The following is a 14,081-nucleotide window of genomic DNA, read 5'->3' as shown; positions in this document are numbered from 1 at the left end:
GGAAGGTGTTTAAAATCATTCTTGACACAGAGTACATATGTTTACTCATTATATGTACAACACACTTGTGAAATTAAACTATCATCTAAACAAGGATAAGTTAAATTGGTGTTTTTCAAGCACTTTTTATGCAAATCACATTAAGAACTAAGTTGCACAATCAACCCAGTAAAAGTGCACTTTTCATGCAACCATATTAGCCTTCATCACCTGATGTGCACTCGAACATTTTCTGTTGTTTCCCTTATTAATGCTGGTGCTGCCCTGCTAAAATGCATCGCACAACCTGGCAACAAAGTGTTACCCTCAGTTTGAAAAATATTGGGTAAATCCATAACATCCTAGAGTTCATCAGAAGGACCATGTCCCTGCAGAAGCCTCCAGAGCCTCAAAACAGTTGTCATGTTCTCTGAGCCATGAGCCACCAGGAAATGAGGTTTCGTCCAGAGTAGCACAGGAGCCCATGTGAACCTACTGCTGGGCAGGAACGGACACCACGTGTAGACAGAATGAGCTAGCGACTCTAAACGGAGAATCACCACGACCACAGGGGAGGGGGTTTTTCAATCTGCTGTTTCAGAAATGCCCGCTTTCTCAGTAACCAAACTTAGGGTCAACCTTCACACCACATTTCTATTTCTTTTACTCAGTCACCCGCTGTGGGAAAATAAAAAGGTAAGAGGTACTGTCCTCTGATTTCCATCGTGACTCGGGATCCAGGCCTCTGAGGAGCCTCGGCTTCATGACTCCCATAGGCACTGTCCCCGCTGAGGACACTCACCCAAGCAGAACAGCCCTGCCCATTCCAGAATCACGGACAGCGTCAACATGGACCTTAGGGACACATTCAAGTCACGGCCATCTGCTCTGCCTCATCTGGAATCCTCTGTCTCAAAAGGTAGACTCAGGTGAGGCACAAGCAAGAACACAACTGAAAGTCTAAAACTGGCAAAAGGAAAGGGAAAAAAAGGCATCCTAAGGGGCTCCCACTTCACTCCCTGGGGCATGGCTTCCAACCAGTCAACCTGGCACGTACGAGGACCCCGCACCCCATTCCTGTTGTGGAACAGCAGGGGGACGTGGGAACACAGGCCGGCATCACAGCTGTTACACAGAACACTGCCTAACCTTCAGAGGCTCAACCACTTACCCAAAGAAACGCTGCCATGAAACAAACAACAAAAATGCCCTACGATATCTGTAAGAAATGGCTCAAGGAGAATCAGATGAAAGTATTCTTTACAGCTTCCTTTCACAACTTATTTTCAAAGGCAAACTCACTCATCAGTGATCACTCATGACATAAGGACCTAGCAAGTCAGAGAAAGCCCTCCAGGGGCAAAACTCCATGGGCACAGCTGCACTGGCGATCCTGGGCCTCTGCTGCTGAAGGAGAGTGCTCCACGCCAGCCAGGTGGACACGAAGGGAGAGCCCCCTCTTTCATTTGCATTCAAGTAGGAATAATGAAAAGACATAAGTTCACTTTGATGAATCAAACTGCTGGTACTGGGTTGGCCAAAAAGTTCTTTTGGGTTTTTCTGCACCATCTTATGAAAAAAAATACAAACTTTTTGGCCAACCCAATATTTACAGTACTCTACCTGAAAAAATTTATTTCAAAAATTTTACAACTGAATTCACAAGTCTAACTATTGATATAACCTTGACAGATTTGGGGAATATTTACTCTTGCAAAGGAAATTATCTAGGATGATATTATTAAATAAGTTAATGGCATCAAAACAAGGATATCTTTTAAAACTTGCCAAGCTTTTTTTCCTTTGTTCAGCTGACCAGTTACTTCTGGTCACATATATCCAGATGGTTTTGTCAACATAATAGGTTATTATTTCTTTGTTTAGTCCATGTTTCATAGTATATGTACAGAGCCACAAAAGCAGGTTAGAGTAAGCCGGTTGACTGTGCACAAGGAAAGTCGTGCAAAGAGAAGCAGACACCCGCTCCCAAGACCTACCTACTAGCGGGTAGGTCTCTACACACTCAGCACTCTTCCTCCTCCTCTGAAATCCTTCTAACACCTGCTTTCTGGGGCTTGTGAGCACAGAATGTTAGCACTTAAAGGCCTTCAGAGGCCAGAATTCTGGACCAAAACTCTTACAGATGGACAGGCTTCAGAGAGGTCCAACAACCTGTCCCACTATGCACTTGATCTCAAAGTCACTGAAGTGCTCTCCAAAGGGAAGAAAGTCCATACCTTAGTTTTTTTCTTTGCCAGAGAAATGCAAAAATAGGCAGCACTCAATAAATACTTTGTGCTGAATCTCAAAAATATTCAAAATTTCAATTACACCGAAATAATCCACTGTAAATGTTATCTAAATGTGGATATGTGCATTGAGTACCCAATCTTAGATATATTTACCATATGTTACAGGTAGAACCAAAGGCTAGATAATCAATACATCTTTTTAGGTATCCCCAAGACTCGGTACATTTATCAAGTGCTTTATAATACATAAGTTGCTCTTTGAGTCTCACTACCCAGGAGGGAGCTGGAGATCTCATCCCAACATTACGTGTGAGGATATGGAAGAGACTCAGAAAACTTTAGACTCACTTGTGTTGGGCATATAAGTAGGGAATACAGGATTTAACCCATATGAGGCTGAACCCATGGCCCCGTCCCCTAGACCACAGTGCCTCAAATGCCTGAGATTTCCCTCAACAACAAAAGCCTTCCCTTTGATTCTTCTAGAGTAAAAAATAAAATTGAAAAGACACTAGCATGTTTTTCCCCCTGAACAGAGTGTTAAGGCTAACAAACCCCTTCCCTGTTGTTTGACCTACCAGGGCTTAATGCATACCTGAAACTCTTTCTTGCTCCAAAAGCTTAGTGTAAAGATTGAATATCTGTTCCTGGACTTTGCACACAGATCGTTTAATCTTTTCCCTGCGGGTCACCATGTAAGTGAGGTTCCGAACCTGGAACGTAGAGAATAAAGATTCTAAGTAAGCAATATACATTATAACAGTACTTTTTTTTTTAACCTGAGGGGGAAAAAATGTATCCCACTAGGTCCTTGACTGACTTGAAATCAAAATATAAATGTTGTATGGAATCTCTGACCTCCCTTTGTGATGCTAAGTACCACCAGAGAAAGGGCCTGTAGGAGGGAGCCATGCCCCCAACACCAAACCAGGCCAACGGCCTGGCCATTGGCTTATCCCAGCAGAGAGATGCCAACGGTGTCCAAGGCCAGGCATACCAGCTCTTGCCAAAGGACTGTGCTTATCCTCCCATGAATTCTATTGTCAGAAGCTTTAGAGCAGTTCAGAAGCCACCCTGGTTGCACTTTATCAAGCATCTTCTGAAGATGCAACTAGGCAAGCACGGGGTCAAGGGCCATTAGAGGAAAGAGCCCCCAAAAAACGTTCCTGCGTGGGGCCCACGAGAATGCCAGGTGGTCACCAAGAACCCAAGTGAAGTTCCATCAACTGGACACTGAGCTCTCTGAAATACCTTGGAGTTTACAGGTAGCTAATTTGTTCCTACAGAGCAAACACCTAGGGAGGGTCCTTGCTTTGCCACAGATTTGCTACATCAGCATCTTAAGGCCAGCTCTCTGCATCACTGGCACTGCCTGCTTCCTGATCCATCTGTCAGTAACTGAGAGCCCAGCGCTATGAGCTCCACTTGGCATCTGATGCGCAACCACTGGGGGACTGCACACATATCCTCATTAACCTACACAAGCTAATCAACACGAATTTGTTCCCCGCTTTCAAAGCCACCTGTGGTCAGTCAATAGAGTCAAAATTTAATGGCTTAGTCAATAAACTCCCTTAAATCTCTTCAGTCCTAACACTTACTGGTAAACCCAATCAGTCTGCAAGGGCCTGAAAACACAAATGTCAAACGCAACACACCAGATGCACAATTAAACCTGTCTTCAAGATGTGATCGATACCTTCCCAGAAAGCTCAATGGCAAGACTGAGAAATGACTCAGTATCCCGATCAGCTCCCACACCAAAGGCACAACTATACTCTCCCACCACTTGGGCAGTCCCATCCCATCACCTTCTCAAAGGTCACTCATCTTTCGGCAGCAAGTGGCAACAAGACACACGCGACCCTGAATTTTGGCTTATGTTCAGACAACGCCCTTAAAGAACCCTAACAATTCCATCTGCTCTTCCCCATAAACTTATGGCGTGTTAAAGACAGCCTCTTTTGCGAAAGGACACAAGGTCAGCTGGCTTTCATGTTTGCATTTTACACATCATAAATGGTGTAATTTCCGGGCCAACAGCAGGAACACCAAGTCAGGCTTCTTTTGTTCCCAAATGATTCACTGTTTGTTTAGGAATTTTCTGACACTTGTTAATAAAAATAATTGAGAAGAAAATCAGCCTTCCTATCTCAGAGTAAATATTGCTTCAGTGTCATTCACCCTGGTTAAAACTCATTCTGACAGCCTCACCCTCTCCCCGCCAGGCCAGTAAGTAGGTGTTCTTTTTAAGAATTCTGATCAGTTTGGGGATGGAGGTAGCCAGTGGGTGAGATTTTCTTTACAAATATTCCACCCAAAGGAGATTTAAGAGTAGAAGCTCAAAAAGAGGAAGGAGTCAAACCTAGATCCTTATTACAGACTCATTAATTAATGAAAAACAAATGAGTGATTTTTACATTAAGACGGGACCCAACTTGTGGAGCTGGGAAAGGTAAATTCTGACAGGAGTGGACAAGGTTACTCTTCTATTTAAGTCAGATGTACAATAGAGATACATCTCTTTTTCCTTAAAATGGTCAAAGGAAATAGAAAAGACAGAGAACTTGAACTTCGGCGTCTGCAACCACTTCTCCCAGGAAAGATGTCCACCCTGGCTGCTAAGTGGGAAAACCACACTTCCATTCCCCATGATCTGAGAAGAGAGACATCTAACTATGACCCCAGGGTTTTCTATTGGAAAAATCAGCCTCTGAATAACCTAGACCTGGGTGGCCACAGAATAGTTGAGTGCCCTAAACCTCACCTCCCTTATGCACAAAACACCCCGTGAAGGGCAACTTCCATCAGCAGCCCCTGTATATCGAACTGAACTGAGGCTCTGTCAAGACACACCCTGCCTGGCCTTTCTGTGCCCTGCTAGACCTCACTTCCTGTCCCTCCATCTTCTCCCAGTTGCCAGCGAGGTGGCACCCAAAACCAGATCTACCATACCATGTCAAACCCAAGACACATAGCAAAGGTTCCCAAACATGGAAGGGCCCTAAAATACAGAATGCTGGCCTCTACACCCAGAATTTCCACAGTCCGAGGTGGAGTCCGAAGGTCAGCAGGTCACATTGCTGCAGGCTGAGGGCCACGCTCTGAGAACCACTGCCCTCGGGAGCCCAACAATGATCTCAAGTTTTCTTGAATCCCAAACACTGCTTGCAACACTAGAGCTTAACTTGTCTTTTATGCTCCCGGACAACTGCGGCCACTATCAGAATGTCAAGTGACCATCCCACCAAAAGTTGGGCAGAACGGCCCCCCAGGACCTGCTGTTTTCGATGCCCCAGTGCAGAGGCAGCATATCCTTATATGAGAAAGTACTCCTTTTGCTGCTGAATTCATGTTTAGTGCTTCCTTCAGAAGACAATGCCTGGGGGAGAGCGATCCCACCAGAGTGAAATGGCAGCCTTGGCAACTTGGCATGGCACCTGCCACATCGGTAATCGTGTCTTCAGGTCCCCACACCGTTGGGAGTCCATTCCTGTCACCTGTCTGGTCCAGAACTAGAACACAGGTGTGCAAGGCGCCCCCAAGGTGTGTATTTGCAGGAACAACCACCATTATCACTCAGCGTTGTCTGCATTTCTAATGAGGCCTACTCCTCAGTTCTGAAGGGAACACATGCCTTGATGATGCTCCTTCATATTAACCACTATGGAATGTTAATTTCCTAGTGTGAATTACACTACCTAGCTAGTGTGTGAATTACCCAAGACTCTTGAAAACAAATTTATGATTTGTTCTTATTGTCACCCCTGCTCTGATGAGTCTTCTGCCCAATACTGTTTATAATTACAAATAACTGTACTCTCTGCAGCATGGCCACGATTTCCGTTTTTTTTTAAAGCCTCCACCCTAACAGGCCTTGTGGCACATTCTGGAAAACGTGGTTTTCATTTTAATAAGCTTATTTTAAACTGACACTAAATGCCCTAAAATCTTAAAGACTCTTTAAAGTAAATGCAAGTAATGCCACACAGACAAAAATCCTGCTTTATTCCCTATTCTCATACATCATCGGCATTCTACTTAAAAAGCGACAGTGATGACTCAAAAAAACCTTCCGAATTACAAGTGCGTGTTCATCTGAGTATCTTATGTACAGAAGAGTTAGTACACCACAAGCGTTTTCTACACTTTTATTCTGTGGTGATTGAGACACACACACAGTCCAAACATTAGACTTCTCGTCGTCCCTCCTGAGGACTGACTCCAAAGCTCATGCAACCCCAAGTACAGCAGTTGTCGAGCTGGGACAAGGCTTCTCACCAGGATTCCACTGTATCCTTCTGAACCCTTTTCTCATCGCTAACAAAAAGGTCACACAGACCTGTGATTGAGGCGAGGTCTTCTTCACACTCACCACCAGGGGGGGCACGGGAGCAGGAGAGCCTCAATGCCGCGCCCCTCACCTCCCCTCTGCCTGAATCCTGGTGGGGTGTCACTGTCAGGTTCTAGAACAGTCTCTTCTAAGGAAGGCCCACCAATGCTCTCACTGCCACGCCTCCTCTGCCAGGGCGGTGCTGGTGTCTGTGAGAGCCGGGCTTTTTCGTTCAGTACTTCCCCCACGTATCCCTATTCGTTGCCTAGGCTCTCACTTCCCGTCAGCTCTGAGTCAGATTCTCTCCCAGGCAGGTGAATCACTAATAAGTTAGGTGCTTGGGGGACATGCGTTAACCATTTCAGGCCACTTGAGTGCCTTTCAGCACAGGCTGCTCCTCCGTTCCATCTCCCGTGCACTAATGAATTTAATCGGAGCCGGCTGTTGGCAGCAGGGCAATCAGGGGAGCTGCCGCAGAAGGTGCTCGGAGACGCATCGCCAATTAGTGAGCTTCAGTCAGAAGCTACCTACAGGGAGCAGGAGGCCGGGGGGGAAAGACAGCCCGCTCCTGATTATTCCTGTAGCAGGAAAGGAGGTCCAGACGGGGACTCCAGAGATGCTGGAGAGCTGGGGAGATACAAAGCAGCAACAGCGGAGGGGAAGTGCCGCCAGCGGAGGCTGCGGGCAGAAGTGTGATCCGGAAGTGTGCAACGGAGTGTGCTAGTGTGCCCACGGGCTCCTCAGTCAGATCACAGGCCTCTGTGCACCAGGAATCCCACCCCACGCCCACACCAGACAGAGCACACAGACACATGGACACAGCCACACATACACACAACACAGACAGCCTCAGTGGCGACGTAGCACCTCGCTGCGGGAGAACCGTGGGGAACAGGCATGCACGGGCGTGGCGGTGATGCACACACGCTGGCACCCACACCTGCTCTGCTCAGTGACTGCAAGGGCGAAGGCCCCGTGAGGGAGCCGAGGAACAAGGCTGGGCCGAGAGGCAGCAAGGCGGGGGTGCCCCCCCAGGCTGAACAAAAGATCTCCCTCCTCTGCCGGCCCGCCCCACCCCCGGCACCATGAAATCCGTTCTGGCTCCTCAGTCTGTAAACAATTCTAAGCCCATCCCTTGGCCATTTCCCTGGGGCTGTTCCCTCTAGCTCTAGAATGGAGGAGGGGAAAGAGGCACCCATGTGATCTCCTAGAAGAACAGTTAACTATTTAAAATTAAACCAGAGAAGCTCCCCATTCTGTGGTCATCTTGCGTGTGTGTACATCGAGTTTCCCAGCCCATAAATATATGGAACCAACACCACCTCATGCTGCAGTATGTACAGGGTCTGAGAGTAAATGAACCGGCTACCGTCCCTTGCTCTGGGCCAGCGGCCGTCTCTTTGCCGTCGTCTTCTCTAGGTCACTACAAGGTGTCAGTGTCGATCATTACCCTCTCCAGGTCCTGCCGCAGGTGCGTGAACAGCTGCAGCCTCCTAAACAAGACATCCTGCTCCCGCTTGGCTAGATTGTCCTCTTCGTCTTTCTTTGGAGTGATGAGGGGCTTGTTGAAGTTGACCTTCCTCTTCAACTTCCAGTATTGGTACAGGAAGTCCACCACCTCCTCGGGCAGCCGCAGGGCCCTGGCTACGTCCAGCAGGTTGACGAACGTGTAGAATTCGTCCTCCAGCTGCTGCAGCTTCTGCTTGCGGACGCTGACCCGGTGGGCCTCCTCCCGATTCTGCTCGAGGCCAGCGAAGGGCTCCAGCGGATCCCGTGGGGAGCACTCAGGAGCCCCATTCTCCTGAGCAGTTCCCTCACCAAGGCCCTCCTCGGCTTTGCGATGAGAGCTGTGCTTCGGACAGTAGGACTTGAACTTGACTTCGTCGTTCTCTGCCAAGATAGTCTTCATCTCTAGGCCCCGGTCAAACGCACAGGTCACGTGGAAGGCCGTGCGGCAGTTCTTCACGGAGCACTGGCAAGAAAACAGAGCAAGAGGTGGGGTTAGGGAGCGACAGGACCCGAAGCCCTGAGCGCAGGCACCCCGTCCACCCGCACGCACGCGCGTGCACCCGCGCACACACATGCACACACATAGAAGAGCTGCACTTGGAGCGCTCAGGACAGAAAGGCTTCACGTGGATGACCCCCAGCAGATCTAATTGTGTTTTAAACAAGCTATGGCTTGGGATTCAGGAGGCTTTTTTTCATTAACCAAACAGTAACTCTCTTACAAAAGCAACTGCATCCAGAATCACCTCGTAAGGCGGGCGTAATTATACAGGTGGCACATGCAGATGTTCTCAATACACAGCGTGTACTCTGAGGCATTCACTTGTTTTTTTATCTGAGCTTTTTTAACGTGTATATTAAAAGCCTGAGTGGTGAAATCTCCTCAAGGACAACACCAGTCAGAGATGTTACAGGATCACAGGGGCCCTTCCTGTGGCCCCCAGGACGAGGCCGAACACAGGTGGCACACTCCTCCCAGCAGCGGGGGTTGCTCAAGACCCAGGAGGTGAATTAAAAACTCCCAAAGAGATGCAAGGAACCAGAGACTGGGACCACCCCGCACAGACAGCGTGAGACTAGTCTCTGCACCCTAGGGAAGCTCTGCCAGATGCAGAGGCCTCCGGGCCCATGAGGCCAAGCTCCGAGACCCGGGTGCGCCACGCCTGGCAGCGCAAGCGCGAGGGACCTACTGCCAGCAGGTGGAAGGCAGGTCAGCCCAGAGGTCAGGCACTACCCAGCCCGATCTCCCACTCACTGCCCCACCAGGAGGACCATGTAGTGCCTTTGATCCACACAGCAAGCTGGAGGCCTAGCAGGAGGAAAGCGATTAACTTCTCCCATCTGATCAGTGCTGGGAGAATGCCAGGGAGGAGGTTCCTGGTGGTGACTGAAGCCAGTCCCTTAAAAAGCAACACGGTATTGTTTGAGGCCAAGAGATCCCGGGTGCGGCAGGGCTGTAGAAAGGAGAACAACCCGCAACCCGGTGGGGCGTGGGGCCAGCTGAAAAGCTTAACTAAACTCATTCAAAGGAGCCCTGCACAGCATCGTCACATTCTGCAGAGGCTGGGGCTGGGGCTTCTTCCCCTAATCACTTCAGTATTTAAGAGGGGACTCAGTGCCAGTCATGACTTCTTCCATTATGACAAAGTCTCTTCTACCCAGAAGTACAGAAAATCTAGCTTGCTTCACAGAAAATCTAGCTCACTTCACAGAAAATCAGTTCCCCCAGTGTACACACTTCAAGCACACAAACTAACATAAATCTGTAATATTGTCTTTAATAATAACCTCAATTCCAAGCAACGTGTGAAATCCGCTTTGGTGGCACAACACACACACACCTGGCCACTATCAGTAAAAGGCCAAGCGCTCCTCCTCCTCCGCAGGCAGCCAAGAAGGGAGGCAAGTGGAACGGACAACAGAGACGCTATCAGTGTTTGGCGCCAACGACATTTTACATCAGCGCCCCAACCTGCAAGAGGAACACGCCACAGCAGAGCATTTATGCTGGGCTTTGTAAAGACGCCAAATGGCCTTCCTCTGGGTTTTCCCATTCAGGTTGACTCAGCAAACAGATGTTACAGAAACATAAGCCTGAGCCTTTCCAGCTGCAGACATTTCAGACAGGAATTCTTTAATAAAATCAGTCTATTCTGTGAAGATATGAAAAATCATCAAACTTCCTTGGCCTCTCCTCCTTCAAATTAATGTTCTGGAAAAAAGAGGTCAATGGCAACAACAACAACAAAAAAACATCATTTTATCATCTCTGTTTAAAAGAGAAGCAGAGATCCCAATGGCCTGCCTCCTGTAAGCATCAATGAAGGACCTGCTCAGTAAAGGGTGTAATCTCTACCCTCAGAACATCAGGTACCTCAGGAGAAAACCATTTCCATTTTTCTTGGTTTGCACAGCTTGTTTCCTGAAAGTATTCACATGGGCAGTCTATACACACATACATATACCCACTCCAATGTCTTTTTTATTTTCTTTACTTTGTGGCTTTTAAAAAATTTCTCCTCCATGTCCTCTGAATACAATTCTCAAGCCAAAGGCTTTTGTCATGTTTTAGTTTTAAGCAGATTCCATTCACATACAAAAAAATCTGCACTATTTTCAAGGTCCACAGCCAAATCCCACCAGCTGTCTCCTGCCTCACCCTCTGAATATTTTTGTTACATTTTGGATTCTTGAACACCAGTGGAAGTGATAACGAAGAAAAGCACAACTGTTTGGCGTGTAAAATGCAAACTTTTTAAAAACCACCAGCCACTGGATACCTTACCGAGAGGAATATCTATCAGCCAAAATACAAACTGATTTTGTCAAATGAGGTCACTTCTTTCAAAGCCGCAACTGGTGGTCTGACCGAGCTTGTGCAGTGTGTGTCTGTGCTGAGCTGCTGTGTTTTCTGCATCAAGAGAGAAGACACCCCAAACCAACACCTCTGCCCTCAGGACGTGACCTGGGGACTGAGGAGGAGCGGGGAGGACTGGGGGGGGGGGGGGGGGGGGTGGAGCCATGGCCCCGAGGGGGCACACCCCACAGGAGGAGCCAGCAGGGCCACAGGCAGGACTTGGAGACCTTGGTGGAACAGCGTCTCAGGCCTCTTAAGACTAGATGCCAAAAACGTGAGGCCCAGAAATTAACTTCTCGAGCAGTCTTTTACACAACACAGAAAACCACCAGGCCATCTATATTTTCTCCTTAATTCTTCCTACATTATAACCTTCCACACTTGCCTGCACATGGACACAGAAAAAACAGGCACAATTTTTACATACAGGCTCTCCCCACAACCCCACCTCCCACACACAAGAGCATAAAAAAAAAATCAGAAATCCAGGCTGTGCAGAACCCTAGGAGCAGCACCTCAGCGGTGCCCCCTACCCAGCTGGTGCTCCAAGGTGTACCTGTTTTACCAAACACAAAAGCATCAGCATGCCAAGCTGACTCCAAACACTGTGTACCAAGACAAGGAACCCACGTGCACGCCTCAGACACCAGCAGGGCCCCTCAGCAGGTAGGGGGTGACTGTCCCTCAAGTGCCCAGCCTCCAGCTCGCCACCAGGGCTGTCCCCACGACGCCCGGCTTGTGGCAGCAACGAGAAATAGGCACAGACTGGAACTGCCTGGCGGCCCAGGCAGACTTCTGAGCTGCCCTGTGACGGTTACAACTGGTGTTCTGGTTACAACCCACCAACAAAGGCACGCACACCGGGTGTGGCTGCACCCCCCGCCACCACCACCGCCGCCCTCAGCAACCAGAGATGGCTGTGCTTCCTGGAGTCCAGTCCCAGCTCCAAACCCTGTGATAGTTAGTTCAGAACCCTGCCCTGCAATGCAGGGAAGGGCAGTCACACTGTCCCGACCGAGCTGATTACCTGTATGGATGCCCCAAACTTCTCATTGCAGAGGCTGCACACAAGCGCCCACCGACTGCTGGGGATGTGGGACACCTTCGTGATGGGCTCCATCTTCTCGGGGCTGCCGATGCTCACCTGGAGGCCGAGACACAGCAAGACAGAGCGGTAGAGGCCACCAGACAGACAAAGGCAGAGCACAGACAGGAGAAACTTCAAGATGCTTCCTTCCCCACAACTCTCCTACCAGGGCATGCCAAGGGGCCCTCGCCCTCCTAGCACAGGTAAAATCCCACTTTAAAGGGGCAAGCTCCACACCTGGGGAGGGGGGTTGGGTTTCATCTGATGCAAACATCCTGTTTGTAAAGACATTCAGATATACCAACGTTCACTGCTCACCCGAGTGATAGCTCAGATGTGTACGTATCAGGACAAGGTAAGCGAGTACACCTCTGGTCCACAGAGAAGTGGTCAAGGCTGGAAATCCATCTTAAATATACTAAAACACATTGTGAACAACTGAGTAAGTAAATAGTGACTGCTTTAAACTAGTAGCTCTCTTTCACTAGAGAAAAACCATTCTCCTCAGTCAGAAATGTTTACTACATACTAAATAGAAAACTACCAAGATAAATAAGATGCCCTCTCCATGTTCGGGCTGGATCACTGAACTGTATCCTGTTAATAGCAAACTGTGAGATCCCACGTCCTGAAACCTCACTTCAAAAATCACTCAGATAACTTTTTTCCTCAGGAGAAAAATGCACCAAAATTACACACCAAAAAATGCTAAAATTTGAATCACAAATGATATTCTCAGAGTGAGCCGTGCAAATTAAATTAGTCAAGGTCTGGGACTTGAAATAAATTAGACCAGACCTGAAATTAAAAAGGTCGAGGCTAAGTAAGAATTTTAATAAAAATCACACAAATGTGACCTAGAGCAGTGGTTCTTTAACCACAACTGTGTGGCCTGCGTGGTTCGCCAGCTCCAAGGGGTTACAGCCCACCTCAGTGGAAGGCCGCGACGTGAACGCCATGGGTCGGCTCCCGGGAGCTTGTGCACAGCGGAGCGCCAGCTGCAATGGCGTCTGAAGACAGATCTGAACACCTCCACCCAGGAATCCAACTAGTGTGGCTCCCAGTTAACGTCTCTACAGACGTTCACACTGTCAGCAGGTGACAGCGTGCCTCAGATTCAATTTAAGGTGGAAAAAGGAGTAGTAACTCACAGGCGGCGTTTTACTCAACCACTGCGATGAGGCCTGCTAATTAATGAATGGCTCCCCATGAGAATGAGCAGCCACAGGCTCTGGGGCTGAACCGCCAGAAGGGTACCCACCTCGGGGATCCACAGCGCACAGCTGACGTGCACCCACTTGGTCCCACTGCGGGTGGGCTTCATCGCTCCTCCTTTCTTGGGACACAGCAAACACTTGGGCTGAACGCCCAGGGCGCACGTCCGGCACAGCCAGCTGCCCTCTGGGACCTTGAGGATTCCGTAGCAGGCCTATGAAGACACCGCACATCCCAAGGAAAAGAGAAAAGAGAGTTGTTTTTCCCGTATGTCTATTAACTTTAAACACCTAGAAAGAGTTTAACAGAACTGCCACCAAACAGAGGCACTCCCTTCAGGAAAGGTGCCGGGCAGCCTCACAGACAGGAGGTGGGGGCCACACACTCCAGGGGGGGCCTGAGAACCACTCAAGGACAGAAAGGTCCAACAGAAATCTGCTGTGTAGCTACAGATACCCCCTGTACCAAGTTTCTAAATATTAGTCAGTAAACCCTCAAAACACTCTCCAGGGCTAGATGGGGTAGGCATCCCTCTGATTTACTGATGCAGCTGAGACAGAGTGAGGAGAAAGCACAAAGCAGCTGAGTCTCCCAAAGCTGTGACATGAGAGACACCTCTGGACATGAGAAAGAACCAAGGGGCAGCCTGGGCCCCCAGGCTGAGCAAGCTCCACTAACCTGGCCCCCACGCCTCCTCACCCCAAGTGAGCACCACAGGCACAGAAAAATGAGACCTTCTAGACAAAACAAGAATTTGGTCTCTTTGGCTGATGTTCAAAACAAAGCCTCCTTTACATAAGATGGCAAATTACTCAAGACAGCAATAACTGCAGAACTCAAGGCAACTAA

At 48.7% G+C, this 14,081-nt stretch overlaps 1 protein-coding gene across 12 annotated transcripts in view; it reads right to left on the bottom strand.

The window, feature by feature from the left end:
• JADE1 (jade family PHD finger 1) overlaps positions 1-14,081 on the bottom strand; it is a 288,604-nt gene that overhangs the window by 4,305 nt on the left and 270,218 nt on the right. For 11 of the 12 annotated variants that reach the window (XM_044930428.2, XM_044930427.2, XM_044930429.2 and 8 more), the window contains 4 exons: positions 13,279-13,446; positions 11,958-12,074; positions 8,015-8,536; positions 2,827-2,944 (listed from right to left, as the gene is read on the bottom strand). In XM_044930428.2, the coding sequence (XP_044786363.1) occupies positions 2,827-2,944; positions 8,015-8,536; positions 11,958-12,074; positions 13,279-13,446 (925 nt within the window). Of the gene's footprint in view, positions 1-2,820; positions 2,945-7,886; positions 8,537-11,957; positions 12,075-13,278; positions 13,447-14,081 lie in introns of those variants that run through there. The other variant, XR_003104308.3, reaches the window with a different exon arrangement.

This window comes from Bubalus bubalis, chromosome 17, assembly GCF_019923935.1.
Source record: "Bubalus bubalis isolate 160015118507 breed Murrah chromosome 17, NDDB_SH_1, whole genome shotgun sequence".
Taxonomy (NCBI): domain Eukaryota; kingdom Metazoa; phylum Chordata; class Mammalia; order Artiodactyla; family Bovidae; genus Bubalus; species Bubalus bubalis.
This window is presented reverse-complemented; position numbering and strand designations above follow the sequence as displayed.